We start from the raw sequence: 14,523 nt of genomic DNA on the forward strand, positions 1-14,523 counted from the left end.
TCCTATTATTTTTGGGGTTAATTTTACGAATGGTTCCTTCACTTATTGTTTATTACATTAAAGTTAAAAATTAATAACAGAAAATAACACAATAATAATTATATATCACATAAAATAAAAAACGTCAAATGCTAAATCAAGTCTTGAAAGCACAAGTAATCTGTCATTTAAGCAACTCATTTTATATAATATCCACATGACATCAGTTAAAAAAATTTATTTTCTAAATCACTCAAAAAATAAAATTCAAAAAACACATGTTATATCATACTATTATATAAGATTATTAAGTTGGTAAAAAAGTAAAATCTTTGTTATTTTCAAGTGATACTACGTGAATATGAAGTAGCTTAATCTCTGTTGCAATCTAAATAAACAACATTTTGGCAACAAATCAGAAAAAAGAAAAAGAAAAAAGCGCGGGAAAGAAAACCACTGACAATGAAGAGTAGTATACATAAACCCCAAAACCCTTTTAAAAATGGAGAATAGGAAACGTCGCACTTCACCTTCCTGTAGAAAACAACTGATTCACGCTCCGCTCTGCTCTGCATCTTTGCGCAAAGTTTCTCAATGCCAAATATGGCATTTTGGGGTTTGATTCTGAACCCATTTTCCCCTTTTATTTTTCCCATTTTGTGCTTTGTCTATTTTCCTCCCATTTGTTTGATCAAAGAGAACTATATGGAAAATTTCTTTTTATGTAAATGCATTCAGTTCATAATGGTAATGTTTGACCATGTGTTGTCAAATTATGTGATTTGTTCTTTTATTTTTGAATTATGTGAAAAAATGATTGGCTCAAACTTAATTTCTCTGTATGTAGCACTAGCAGAAAGGTCCAATTTTTATGATCAATTTGATTCCAAGAGTTTGTGTCTTCTCCTTCCTCAGGGGCTTTTATAGAACCAGGGAAACCTTACACACTACGGTTGCATAATAATAAAAGGCGTGTTCGGATTTCACAGGTTTATTTAATTTATCAAATGAGTTATCTCCTTTACTGGGTAAATGTTAAATTTAAAAAAATGTAATGGAATGAATTTAGATGGTGATTGCAGGCAACACTGGGGGAGCGTAGTGGATTGTGGAAATCAAGATCTATAGTTCGATGTGCCATTGGCAGTCAACCTCCAATTTCGATCTGCTCATTGTGCAAGGAATTTCATTGCTGTCAGTTGGATCTTGAGTTCGAGGAGTTTGATGATGTTGTTTTCTCAGTTGTCGGTCCACGTGGCATCCACCTTGCCGGTTATTACCTCCCTTCCAACGGAACCAGCAGTAAAAGTACTGGAACTGATGAACTTGGAGTGTATCCTTCATTCTTGAGTGTAGTTTTCGGTTGTATACTTTGGCAGCATTAGCATAGCATAAGAAAATTCACTACTCTTTTTACTTCTCTAAGATGAACTAAACCTGTACCAGCACTAAAACAGTATACATACTATTGGATTAGGAGATACAACTGGTCGATTTGAAAAAAAACTCCCCTCTCTCTCTCCCTCTTTGTGTCGAACTTGCAGAAATTCACAACACTATCTGAAGAGAAAATTCAGAATTTATTTTGCTTTTACTTTTGTTTTAAAAGTTTATTTTGATGCTTAATCATATTCTGTCACTTTTCCTTTACTATTTCATTTTGGTCAAGTGACTTGTATGGAGAAGATATTAGCAATGCAGTATGTGAGAAAAATACAGAGTTGACAGCTAGCAAACCAGCGTTGCTGGAAATCCAAACCGTTGCTGATGATAATAGGCGCCAATGGATCAACAGCTTCGATGATGATGCAGGTGCGCGACATGCTGCCATATCATATTTGCTGTCTGTTTTATAAGTTATGCTGCAGCATGCATGACCTGTTTGGTCTGGAATTACTAGTTGGCCTTTATTGGAAATTAATAGTTGTGTAAATTTGTAAATCTTACAAGTTGGCTGGGAAGGCTAAAAATGATGTTGTAGTCTTTAGATGGCAGAAAATGGATATAGTCTTTACAAGACATATGTCTTTGTAGTCTCCATGTGAAAGAGCTGATCACATATCTACTATAGGAACCTGTAGTAGAGTGAGCTGATCCAGTGTGTTATTTTAATGATAGTAGTCTCATCACATATTTACTATAGGAACCTTATAGGGAAGGCTGATCCAATATAGCTAATATGATGAACTCATCTTTCTTCAGTATAATATGTGTGCGGATTATATTCGATGAACAAATCAACTAGTCTTCTGGCTTAAATAATTGTACAATAACTATGCATCAATCCCAAGCTAGTAAACTCGACCTTATAAAAGAAAAGCCCAAACTAGTTATCTATGAAAATTCTTATGAACAAGGTTACATAATTTATACCTCCAGAACCAGGGGCGGAGCTACAGTAGTGGGTGCGGGTTCGGGCGAACCCAGTGACTTTTTCCGGAATCCTGTATTTGTATTGAAATATTTACTAAATCTATGTAAGTATACACTGCCGAACCCAGTAACAAAAGAGGTCTTGGATCAACGGTAAGGGCTGTGGGTTCGCTGGGAAAGATGGGGGTTCGATTTTCGCTGAAGGCAGTGTTTTATTTTAAAATTTAGAACCCACACACTTCAAATCCTAGCTCCGCCTCTGACAGTATACTACTTAAGATATAAATGCTATTTTATTTACACAGTGAGAGACGAAGTAATGCTATGAAGTTTGAAAGGTTAATATTACATCATATCCTCAGCAAACTGGGTATGTTGTTGTTGTATCCTCAGCAAACTCACTTTAAGTTTCATCTTCTTGGGGTTTGATGCATAAGTATAAAATTTCAGATCTAAAATTCATGAAGCCTGACATATCATTTTTCAATTTCCTCTGCTTCGATCATATAGGTCTAGCTTCATTAGTCAGTCCTAAATTTTCAAAAGATGATTTTTTCTTAGGCAAAATAGGGCTTTTGCTTCCGGTTGAGGGGAGAGGTACAAGCTTTAATAATACAGCAACTGATTGCGGACTCAAAGAAGATACACCAATGGCTATGAATAACGGCAGCTGTCCACCAACTATAATTCGATGTCAGAAATCAATCACTGGAAAGTAAGCTTTTTTATCTTTTCCTTTCAAGTTTTTCCTTTTTGACAGTAGTATATGATTTGCTCATATCCTCATCCCTGCAATTGTTAACTTTGCTTCAAGGAAATGCATTTCTGATCCTGAGCAAGATGTACAAGGATCAAATAGAATTTAGTTTACGTCTAGAAAATGTACTCCCGGAGTAAGAAATACTAGGATCAAGTATAATTTAGAACTCTATTAAGGTAGTCTTGTTTGACTCCCTCTAATTTGAGGACGAGTTATCCATAAATTGAAATGTAAATGGGAGAAGAAATGACCGGAATATCTGGTTCACATAATAAAAGAGCAAAAAAAGAATTTTAAGAGAAAAAGGAAGCTAAAAACCTGATCAACCCCATTTGAGTTATTTTCATTCACTAAGTTGCATTTAGTCCTTTATTTGCAAGAAGGTGCCAGTGATGCTTTAAGAATGGGAAAAAATGCTGTCAGCAGATTGGCTATTCGGATTAGCATCTTATCTCCTTTGGTTCACTGTTAAACCTTTATGGATGACTTCTGCTAGTTTTTACATTTAGGTTCTTGTCTAACTAATTGGTTTCGCTTGATGACTTGCGCTTTGAATATGCAGAGATTCAAACAAAAGTCCCCAACCAGTAACTGAAATGTGCCATTCTCAGGAGAGAAAGAACGAAAAGAAAAGGAAGATTGAAAACCAAGAAAACCGTTGTGACTCAAATATTTCGTCATTCAGTTGGAGATGGAAAATCGAAGCTCACTTGCAACTCTTAAGGAGATCAATTAGAGTGCCATGTCATCAGATACTTACATTATCAGATGGAATGACGTTGCCAAGGTTTGCTTTGCACAATAATCTTTGTGTTACACTACTCCTTTTGTCCTAATTTAAAATACTTGTATACATTGTAGCTATTATAGAATTTGATAATGTAATAGCCTGGCTGCTAAAAATGGCTGCTTTATGTAGGCCTGATGACATGGTTGCTATAAGCTTTATTGGTGTCTGTTGTAGAGTTGGACTAAACAAATAAATAAACGAGGTCTATCTTTAGATTAGATGGTTTACTCAATTTATTTTTGTTTTCAGTCTCATAACTACTTGTTAGTAAAATATCTTGTATGCATCAATAAAATAAAATACTTTGTGTATCTGGTGCTGAGAAAAGAATTACGCCTATGTGTGAAGCAACAAACTGCAGACCTAAAATACATAAGTGAATATGTTTCATTTTTCATAGTTGAAAATTTAAATTAGGCTATAAATATTTGAAAAATATTTTGAGTATTTAAGTTTATTGTACGATTGTACTTTTGTTGTTAAAAGACTCTTCTGAGGCATGCTTAAGGTCTGACTTGCACTTTGAATATGCAGAGCTCCAAACAAAAGTCCCGAACCAGTAACTGAAATGTGCCATTCTCAGGATAGAACGAAAGAAAAGAAAAGGAAGATTGAAAACCAAGAAAATCGTTGTGACTCAAATATATCATCATCTCAATTGGAGATGGAAAATCAAAGCTCACTTGCAACTCCTAAGGAGATCACTGAGAATGCCACATCACCACAGGTACTTACATTATCAGATGGAGTGACTTTTGAGGTGCTGGTGAAGGGAAAACAAGATGGAAAAGCAGCTTCCATAGGAAAGCAGGTGACGGACTCTATTGATAATTTAGATAGAGGTGGTGCAAACACAATGCTAGTAATAACTACTGAGTTATCCTTTCTTTTGTCCAGGTCAAAATTTATTTCATTGCCAAATTAAGAGGTACAGGATGCGTCGTTGACTCTAACATTGGTGAAGCTCCCCATAAATTCCGTTTAGGTCTCTCTCTCTCTCTCTCTCTCTCTCGCACACACACACTGATCTTTTAGTTGGTTGGACAAACGGATGAGGAGTATATATAGTTTAGGTGGAACTTTTCAGTTCTTCCTGTGATTTTCAAGAGAGTTCTCTTCACTTCATATTTATTTGCTGTCTTTGATCAGGTGACAAGAACATGGTAAAGGGATTGAACATTGGCATTGAAGGTAATCATTTTTATGGACTGAAACTGTATCCTTTATATCTTAAGCGTTCTATTATACTGTCTCTTATGCGTGCCTAAGCTTAAGCTGTACAGGTATGCATGTTGGTGAAAAGAGAAGATTCATTGTTCCACCATCTTTGGGGTATATACAAATTATTGCATCTTTTAAACTTGTTCGTTGTGATAAAAAGTTTCTACGTTCATGCCTTTTGTTGATGCAGCTTTGGGAAAAACGGTAGGCCTCCAGTACCGCCAAACTCATGGATCCAGTATGAAATTGAATTGGTTGATATATGTGAATAAAAGAGATAATATACAGTTACTCCATTCAGAATCCATTCAACAAAAGCAATGTTGCCAACCCTCTTGCTGAGGTAGTTATGTGAAGAGTTGTCTTACTATGTTTTTCCTCCCTGAAAACTGCATTTTAGACTGTAAGCAAAACAGTTCTCATCTCATGTGATGATATTAGCTGAAGGTTTTGTTTTTTGCTTCCGGGAAATGTTTATACCTGATTGCTAAGTTTGCATAGTGGCCCGGATGAACTTTGCCGCGACATCAATCGTGATGTATCAGTTTTCTTAGTTTAATTTTATTTAACATGTGTGAAACAACTTTTGTTTTGGACAGTCATAGGATATTTACTGTGTGCACATATCACCAACTAATGCAAATTAACAATTAAAAAAAGCATAATATATCGGACCCCTAACGTACATACCTAAACTAGTTATGGTCTTAATTACCCCCTTCAACTTACTGCCACATGGATACTTTTTGTCCACATGGCATGTTTGATAATAAAAAAAATATATTATTATCTTTCTAAATTCATTAATCTTTTAAAAAAATCTTTTCTAGCCAAATTTGTCAAAAAACAAACATGTTTAGAACTTCATTATATATTAGGCCTTTTTTGTTGGTAAACATAATGGAGCTTCACTTAAGTTTTTTTCCAACTTTAGAGATATAAGTTTCATTTAATGATTGTGATGTATAAGTCGCATTCACTGCTTGCGATTTCTAAGTCGATTAACTAAATGCGATTTATAAGTCGCATTCAGCGCTTGCGATTTATAAGTTGCCTTTGCTGATTGCAACTCACTCGCACATGCAGATTGCAATTTATGTCGCTTAAGTCGCATACGCGGATTGCGATTTACAAGTCGCATATGCGGATTGCGATTGCATTCGTAGAATTTTATAAGTGACGACATACCTAATAATATTTAGGTAATATACTACTCAGTAGAATCTTTCTTGAGTAAAACCAAAGTTCCTCCTCTTTTAACATTCTTCAGTAGAGTTATTCAGAATTCCGGAAACAAAATCAAGAAGAAATGCAAAACTTGACACCAAATTAAGAGCACAGAAAATACCAAAAGAAATTAGAAATAAATAGACTTCATCGTTTTTAACAAAGGAAAATACAAATCTATCACCCGAAGAAAAAATTCAGCAAAAATCCCACGTTAATATTTTTTCCAACTTTAGAGATATAAGTTTATAAGTCTCAATTAATGATTGTAATTTATAAGTCGCATTCGCTGCTTGCGATTTATAAGTCGCCATTCACTAAATGCGATTTATAAGTCGCATTCAATGATTGCGATAATAAGTTGTGTTTGCTGATTGTGACTTACTCGCACATGCAGATTGCAATTTATGTCGCATATACGGGGTGCATTTTAAGTCGCATATGCGGTTGCGGATTGCGATTGCATCCATGGAATTTTATTAGTGTCGACATACCTAATAATAGTCAGATGATGTATTACTCCGTCACTTGAGTAAAACTAAAATTCCTCCTCTTTTAACATTCTTGAGTAGGGGTGTACAAATAAAACCTATAAACCGCACTAAACCGATAATTTGAGTTAAACAGGAAAAAAAAATCGATTGTGGGTTGGTTTGATTTGGTTTGGTGTTGGCAAAAAAAAAGCCGACCATAATTGGTTTGGTTTGGTTTTAACTAAAAAAAGTCAAACCGAAACCAAACCAACCCGACATTACATTTGTACAATTTTTTAAAATATTTTATACATATAAATATTTATTGTAATATAATTTATAAATATTTCTTAAACTTGTTCACAATTTTATCTTTAAACGTATTATTTAAAGTTTAGACTTAATATTCTTGAATGGTCCAATAAATTTTACCCATAAAAGTAGTAAGTCAAATAAAGTTCAAATCAATACTAATCCTAATAAAGGAAATTCAATTCAACACTAAGAATGATAATAATGTTGGATATCCATTTTTTAGTTTTCCATTAGTTTATAATGAAAAGTGCATAACCTAACTTATTTTTTTCTTTAGTGCTTAGTTGTGTAATTAATTAGTACTTATTAGATGTACTTATTTTAACATTACCTATATAATATTTTTAGATTATCTTAATTTTTATTATGGCATATTAATTAGTAATATTTTATTTATGTGATTTTATTATCTTTGTTATTGAATATTATTTAGTACAATGCTATGACTAATCTCATATTATTGTGTTATTTTCTTGAAGAATACATTACATAGTTGTATTCTACTAGGACTAAAAAAATAATTGGAGCACAAGTTACATATTTTGCGCTATGAAGAGTTTACCGGGAAAAAAATCCGAAAACCGAAAAAACCCGAGATTGAAAAACCTGACTTTATTGGTTTGGTATGGTTTATAGATTTAAAAACCCGACACTATTGGTTTGGTTATTGAAAAATTCAAACCAACCCGACATATGAGTAGAGTTATTTAGAATCCCAAAAATAAAATCAAGAAGAAATGCCAAACCTGACACCAAATTAAGAGCACAAAAAATATCAGGAAAAAAAAAATTCATCGTTTTTAACCAAGGAAAATACAAATCTCTCGCCCGAAGGAAACAAATTCCACAAAATTCCGACAGTTAATTTTTTTTTTTTTTCCAACTTTGGAGATATAAGTTTATAAGTCTCATTTGTGATTGTGATTTAGAAGTCGTATTCGCTGCTTGCGATGTATAAGTCATCATTCACTGAGTTCGCATTCACCGATTGCGACTTTCAGCTACAAGTTATAAATCATATTGCTCACCATTTTTTGTTCAGTATCAGCTGAGCTTAGCCTACAAAGTAAAAAAGAATGATGCATCGGGGAAATTCGGATTTTGTGAAGGGTGGACGTTGCCCTCTCTGTTATGCTCGTGGTTTCTCCTTTGATTAAAAAAAATAAATAAAAGAATGCTGTGAATGGGCTGTGAAGATTGCTTTCCTCTTTGGGCTATGTTAAATCATTGCATTGAGAAAATATCCGAATCCTATCTTGGAGGATGAGCCGGTATGGCTTTGTACAATAAACTGATGTATGGAGCCATCCACGAAGCACGCAGAAATTTTTATAGTAATGATTTTCATGGAGTCTTAAGAATTAAATTGATTAACAACCCTACAGTTAACACGGATTTCACCGGTTGTTCCAGTTGGTGGTGCCAAGCTTCCCATTTTGAGCATGGAGTTTTTAAAATCCTCAAAAAAAGCAGATGGATCATCCACATAAGTTTGCACTATTTCTCTAGTATTGTCATCCCCAGTTGCTAAGACCTGGTCTGAAACAAGCAACCCTTTTCCCGATAGAAGGTTAACGTAGTACTGATTGTCGAACGTTGATGGTGTCATGTCATCAAGATTTGCTAGTGTTGTGTTTGTATCAGAAACTGAGCACAGTTGTTGCAGTGACTGCAAGAAATCCAAGTTCATGTCTGAATTGCTACCCCCATTTAGCCTGGAACTAAATGTTGAACATCTAGCCCTTCCAATTGTATGTGCACCTTCAGTATAATAAACATTAATTAGTCTTATATATGTTAAATCAATATAATATCATCTAGCCCTTCAAATTAAGTTTACCAGAGAGAGTGACCATATCTTGAAGAGAAAAACCAAGGTTTTGAAAGTTGGAAACAAGGGTGGCAACATTAGAGTTTGGTCCAGGAATGTTGTTATTTGCTGCTTTTCTGCTAGCTGTTAAACTATCCTTTCTTCCCATTTGCACTTCCCATCCCCAACCTCCTGACTGCAATAATTATATTGGAGTTGCATGCATTAATTATTGAAAAAGTTCTGAATTACTTATTTGTTAGTAGTATAAGGAATAATATAATACCAGAACAACAGAATCTCTAGCAGCAATAGCAAGAATATCAGCACAAGATACAGTCTGGGGACAAGCCAGTTCTAAATCAGCTTTGATGGAATCAATCACTTCAAAACCCCTCAATGAGTTCAAGTTTGGGGCAGCTGTTTTCTCTCCAGTAAAATTAGGGGTATCGTCCAGCAATACTGATGCATCACATCCCTGAAATGCTTTTACATATGGAGTATTATTTAACATAAAATATACTACTGTATTCAAATAAAAAGGAAAAAGAAAAATTGTACTTGCATTAACGAAGCAGTCGTGGAAATGAAGACGAAGCAAAGAAGCAGCCATTCTGGGGTCTTGAGACACTGTTCTTTCCACCCATGAATATATGATAGGTTCAGCTTCTGGGCAGCTGTTTTGGTACAAACCAAAACTTAACACGATGGTTGCATCATTAATGCATGTTTCCTTGGACTTGTTGGGAACACTATTTCCACTAGCAAATGTTACCGAAAAACTCAGTACCATTATGCAGAAAGAAGCTAAGTAGAAGGAAGCCATTTTATTCCTTCTATTTTATGGCAAGTTATGGTTGTTAAGTTAATAAGATGATAGTGAAAGTTGAGGCCTTAAATAGAGAAATTGCTCACTGCTAGTCAGAGGGAAAAAGAGAGAGCAGTTGAGAAGAAGACATAGTCTCAAGTGTAATGAGTCAAAAAGAAAAATGAACATTACATGAGAGGTCCCATGGTTTATAACAACCCACCTAATACCAACCGATTTACGTGAGGTATGCAAAATCCTTGTTTGGTCTAGTCTATCTTTTGCAGATCCAATTTTGCAGTCTGAAAATTTGCAGAATCGAAGGTTTTATCACAAAAGAACAGCAAAAGATTGACTCATAGGGCCCTAATGCATAGGGAAATTAATATCCACCCTTAAAACTAACACAGTCGATTTCCTTGACGCAATATTGGTTCCTTTGCTCCAGAGCAAATCTCCGTACCAGTTTGAAGACATTGAACATTTGACGACTAGAGAAAATAATTTATTGTGACATAAGCTTATCATTTGGTGATGCGTTTAGCTAAAATTGTTTTACATATTTAGTTGGAAATTTCTTTTAATTTGTTAATCTTTTGCAACAATCATGTGCAATTTTATATGATTTAATTAGTTTGAAGGTTCTTTAATCTTTTTGTAACAATCTATACTATGTTAATATTAGAGTGTACGTATAAGAATGACTTACTCGTATTATGTTATTAATATTTTAAACATATTGAATTGATATTTTATTAGTTAACTTTCCCCAAATGTGGTCCCAATATATACGCAAAATTAAAGTTAATACATATGTCGTAATTGATCCAAATCACTGTCAACAGTATGAATTTTAAACCATTCAAAGTAAAACCCAAATCTTGAAATTATTGTTTTCCTACTTAGCTACTATTTTTTGCAAAATATTTCTGCAGTTTAATCGATAAACAATTCTCTTGCTCCCTGAATTCATGAAAATCATTATTATCACCAATTCATAGGTGAAGGATTTTGACAAGATGGATATCCATACAGTTAGACCGAGTAGCACCAAAATTAGTCAACATCTTTAAAATATTTCTTGTCCAAGTTTAAGATAAGTATTTACCCGAAAAACGGATAGAGTTAAATTTGTATGTAGTTCTAAGGATATGTGGTATAACTCAACACAAATTGTATGGGTAAATAAGAATATCTAATATTTGACTGTGAGGATGAAAGATATGAAGCTAGAAAGGATAGTTCTTCAATATGAAATGTGTGATATCTAGTTACAAAGTATGCAAAAACTTGGTCTTTACATAAATGTAGCCATCCTCTTTATAGTGGATGATCCTACTTTAGATATAATTTAAAATACATAGTGGGAGACCCATGATAAATCAATTTTTTCGTAATTTCTGTCAGGATTCTCTTCTTTAATGGGATTGCAACGACTCTTGTCTATAAGCTCGATCTTGACTCGAGCTCTCGATCTTAACCCGAGCTCTCGATCTTGACTCGAGCTCGATTCTGGCCAGGATCCTCGTATTGATTCGGGGTCTGTGTTGGTCGGTCTCTGTCTCGTAAGCTCGATAACTTCACTTTGCATCATAGTTCGATTTGGACTCGGGCTCGATAATGATATCGAGCTCGACATTGATCGGTCCTTAAGGCTCGAAGCTTGATGACATGACTTCGGATCTCACCCTGATTATGAAGATGCTTCTCCGATCTAATGCATTATCATCTCGACCAGTTCGTACGAAGGGCTAACCGATTTTTACGGTATACAACAAGAAGTATGCCTATTTATCAAAATGACTCTAAAACAAAATATTTATAAGACAACAATTGCATCAAAATTCTTTTATTAATTGAAATGCCAGGTTTGAGAAAACAAAGAAACGAAAAGACAAAATATGAAAACTGTGAAAATATGGAAAAAAAAAATTAACCATGTGATAATTAAATGTACGTAAGGAAACTCTCATGCTGTGCGGACTGCACAATCAAATAGAAAATTACTCAAGGAAAAAGAAATTGGAAAAAATGTGTCAAAGAAAAACGATCATGTTAGAAAGAAAGTAATGCCGCCCATCTCATTTGTATCGGCGCAATTCCAAGCAGATTTCTATCCAATTATCTATAAAAGCATCACGTCAATTGGTTTTTCCTGAAAAAATAAAAACATCTCATAACATGTTGAAACAAAATTTCAGCTCTTTACTTTCATATAAGGGATCAAACTCGTAAACATCCATTAAACAATATAATTTATATGATAAGTAAGATGCAAGAAGCTAATTGACAACCAAAAAAAAAAAAAGAACATCCACGAAGAAATACCTCATCTGTGCTCTCTAAACCAAATTCAAATAGATAGTAAAAGAGGAGATGTATATGTAAGGAGTCGAAAAAACATGGATCATTGGGGAATGCAAGAGACAACAGTTTCTTCATAAGATGATTAATAAATTCATAGTTGTCTTCTCATTTGCTTTCAGATTTTGATTAATTGAAATTGTAAAAATCCACTATACATAAAACAGTCAATAACTATATTAATTGAAGATATATATATATATATATTGTACAAAAATGTTACATGTATATTAATTGCTTGAAGGGTAAAAAGATAGAAATCATTTAATGGAAGGTATTTTTTTTAAGGATAAAGTGGTCACTCAAAATTTAAAAGATATTTTTGTAAATAAACTTTGAAGGTAAGATCTTTCTACTTTTAGTATAATATGATATGATGTTTTTTTAAAAAGTGGTTGCTGGCTTGAAGAGCTCGACAATGAGTCTTACTTGTCCAACGGATTCAGGATTACAGTTGTTTAGGAATTTTCTATTTTCTCGCACTACAACATTTTAGATCTTTAACCACCCTTAAAAAGTGTGGCCTAAACTATCAAAAAGTGTAGCATTTAATCAAAGGCCACACTTTTCAACTTTAAGCAACGCTTTTCAGGGGTGACCTAAATGAGCGTAATATTTTCCCTAAGGCCACGCTTTACGAGTGTTGCTTTAGAAACTACGCTTCAAAAGTGTGGCCTATACGGTACATAAGCCACGCTTGTACATACGCTTATAGCAACGCTTTTTAACTCCTACAAAAACACTTTCAAAGTGTGACCTTTGGTACCTTATAGGCCACACGTTTCATGCGTAGCTTCTGCAAGAACCCTTGTAAAGTGTTTCCTTTCTTATAAAAATAATTTTTATAATATATTCGGTAATCATATTTATTACCAAAAATATATAATATTATCATATATTTTGTGATCATTTTTAAAGTATAAAGATCTCAAACTGTCACGACCCAATTTCATCTATAGGTCGTGATGGCGCCCAACACTACAGTTAGGCAAACCAACTAATAAATTAAGCATATATTGATTAAACTTTTAATCCAAAAAAATAATAAAATACTAAATTCTACCAATATTTGCGTGCCAAGACCTGGTGTCACAAGTACATGAGCATCTAGTAGATTATACAAAACTCCAAATACTGTCTGAAATGAAATAGACAAAATGTAAATATAAGAAGAGACACTAGTAGTTGCAGAACGGCTCAGAAAGGCAGCTCACCACTATGCCTCGGGATGACGTGGATATGTGATGATATGTCATCCACTAGTACATGTCTCAGATCCTGCACAAAAAGTGCAGCAAGTGTAGTATGAGTACGTAAACAACGTGTACCCAATAAGTATTAAGCCTAATCTCGAAGTGGTAGAGATGAGATGGCCGACTTTGACACTCACTATGGGTCAATAATAATAATTGAAATAAAACTAGAATATTTAAATCAGCATGATTCATAGAATATAACAATAATTTATTTAACCAGCAGAAATAATTAAATTCCTTCAAAATGTAACAATTCTCAATATATATATATATTAAATCCTTCAATTTCAATAAAAATTCCAATTTATCAAATAGCTTTACAAGGTGCAATTCAATTTCAATGAATTTCCAATTTATCAAATAGCTTTACAAGCTGCAATAAACCGTCAAAGTATCGTGTAATTATTATTATTGCTAAGCACGATTTCTTTCGAGGACGTACGGCCCGATCCAGAGTTTCGTGTACACTGCCGAGAGACGTGCGGCACGATCCATAGATGCATCTATCTTGCCGAGGCGTTCGGCCCGCTCCACAAGAAAGGAGGACATTTTCTTATGTGCCTCCAGAAGGAGAGTATATTTATTATAAAATTTATTCGAGAGGATAGCAATTTTATTTCAACAATTAATTAATCTAAACAAAAATTAAGCATATGAAAATTTTATATTTTTTTACCTTTCATAACAATTCACAATATATACATCAAATATTTTAATTAATAAAGAATATAATTTACACAAGTAATTCATGCTTTGAGTCCTAAACTACCCGGATTTTAGCATTAATAGTAGCTACGCACGGACTCTCGTCACCTCGTGCGTACATCTGTTTTAAAAGGTGTTTCTGGGGCGAGCCCCGGGGCGAGGCATACCAAAAACGCCCCGGGGCGATGGTGTGGGGCGAAAGTCTCAAGAGGCGTACGCCCCGTAATTTGGGGCGTACGCCCGGGCGTTCAGGGCGCATTTTTTTAGTAAGGAGTAAGCCCTAGAGACTTTTTCAAATTAAAACAAAATTTGTTGAATTAGTCCTTCATATAATACCCAAATTCTCAAAAGTCAGTTTGGTAATTACTCAAAAGGTTTAAAAAGGAACTCAAAAGTATTAAATTTAAAAGTAAAGACCTTTTTTTATTGATTTAAGCCCTAA

At 34.1% G+C, this 14,523-nt stretch overlaps 2 protein-coding genes across 4 annotated transcripts; one reads left to right on the plus strand and one right to left on the minus strand.

Moving 5' to 3' along the window:
* The first annotated feature begins 447 nt into the window (after window positions 1-447).
* LOC107772864 (peptidyl-prolyl cis-trans isomerase FKBP43-like) lies at window positions 448-5,674 on the plus strand. 2 transcript variants are annotated; one of them, XM_075251193.1, is made up of 11 exons: window positions 448-595; window positions 895-968; window positions 1,062-1,312; window positions 1,649-1,791; window positions 2,914-3,067; window positions 3,675-3,899; window positions 4,437-4,713; window positions 4,800-4,887; window positions 5,052-5,093; window positions 5,186-5,234; window positions 5,314-5,674. In XM_075251193.1, the coding sequence occupies exons 1-11, from the start codon at window positions 574-576 to the stop codon at window positions 5,393-5,395; spliced, it is 1,407 nt and encodes a 468-aa protein (XP_075107294.1). In that variant the 5' UTR covers window positions 448-573; the 3' UTR covers window positions 5,396-5,674. The 2 variants fall into 2 exon arrangements, with proteins under 2 accessions (XP_075107294.1, XP_075107293.1); XM_075251192.1 differs by lacking the exon at window positions 5,186-5,234.
* A 2,679-nt stretch (window positions 5,675-8,353) lies between these two features.
* On the minus strand, window positions 8,354-9,915 carry LOC142180245 (peroxidase 40-like). Of its 2 annotated transcripts, none has more exons than XM_075251194.1 (4): window positions 9,510-9,915; window positions 9,235-9,434; window positions 8,979-9,144; window positions 8,354-8,899 (listed from the first exon to the last, which is right to left on the minus strand). In XM_075251194.1, exons 1-4 carry the CDS (start codon window positions 9,772-9,774, stop codon window positions 8,493-8,495), a joined length of 1,038 nt encoding a protein of 345 aa, XP_075107295.1. In that variant the 5' UTR covers window positions 9,775-9,915; the 3' UTR covers window positions 8,354-8,492. The 2 variants fall into 2 exon arrangements, with proteins under 2 accessions (XP_075107295.1, XP_075107296.1); XM_075251195.1 differs by having other exon boundaries at window positions 9,235-9,426; window positions 9,514-9,910.
* Window positions 9,916-14,523: the final 4,608 nt, after the last annotated feature.

Source organism: Nicotiana tabacum, chromosome 4 (assembly GCF_000715075.1).
Source record: "Nicotiana tabacum cultivar K326 chromosome 4, ASM71507v2, whole genome shotgun sequence".
Taxonomy (NCBI): domain Eukaryota; kingdom Viridiplantae; phylum Streptophyta; class Magnoliopsida; order Solanales; family Solanaceae; genus Nicotiana; species Nicotiana tabacum.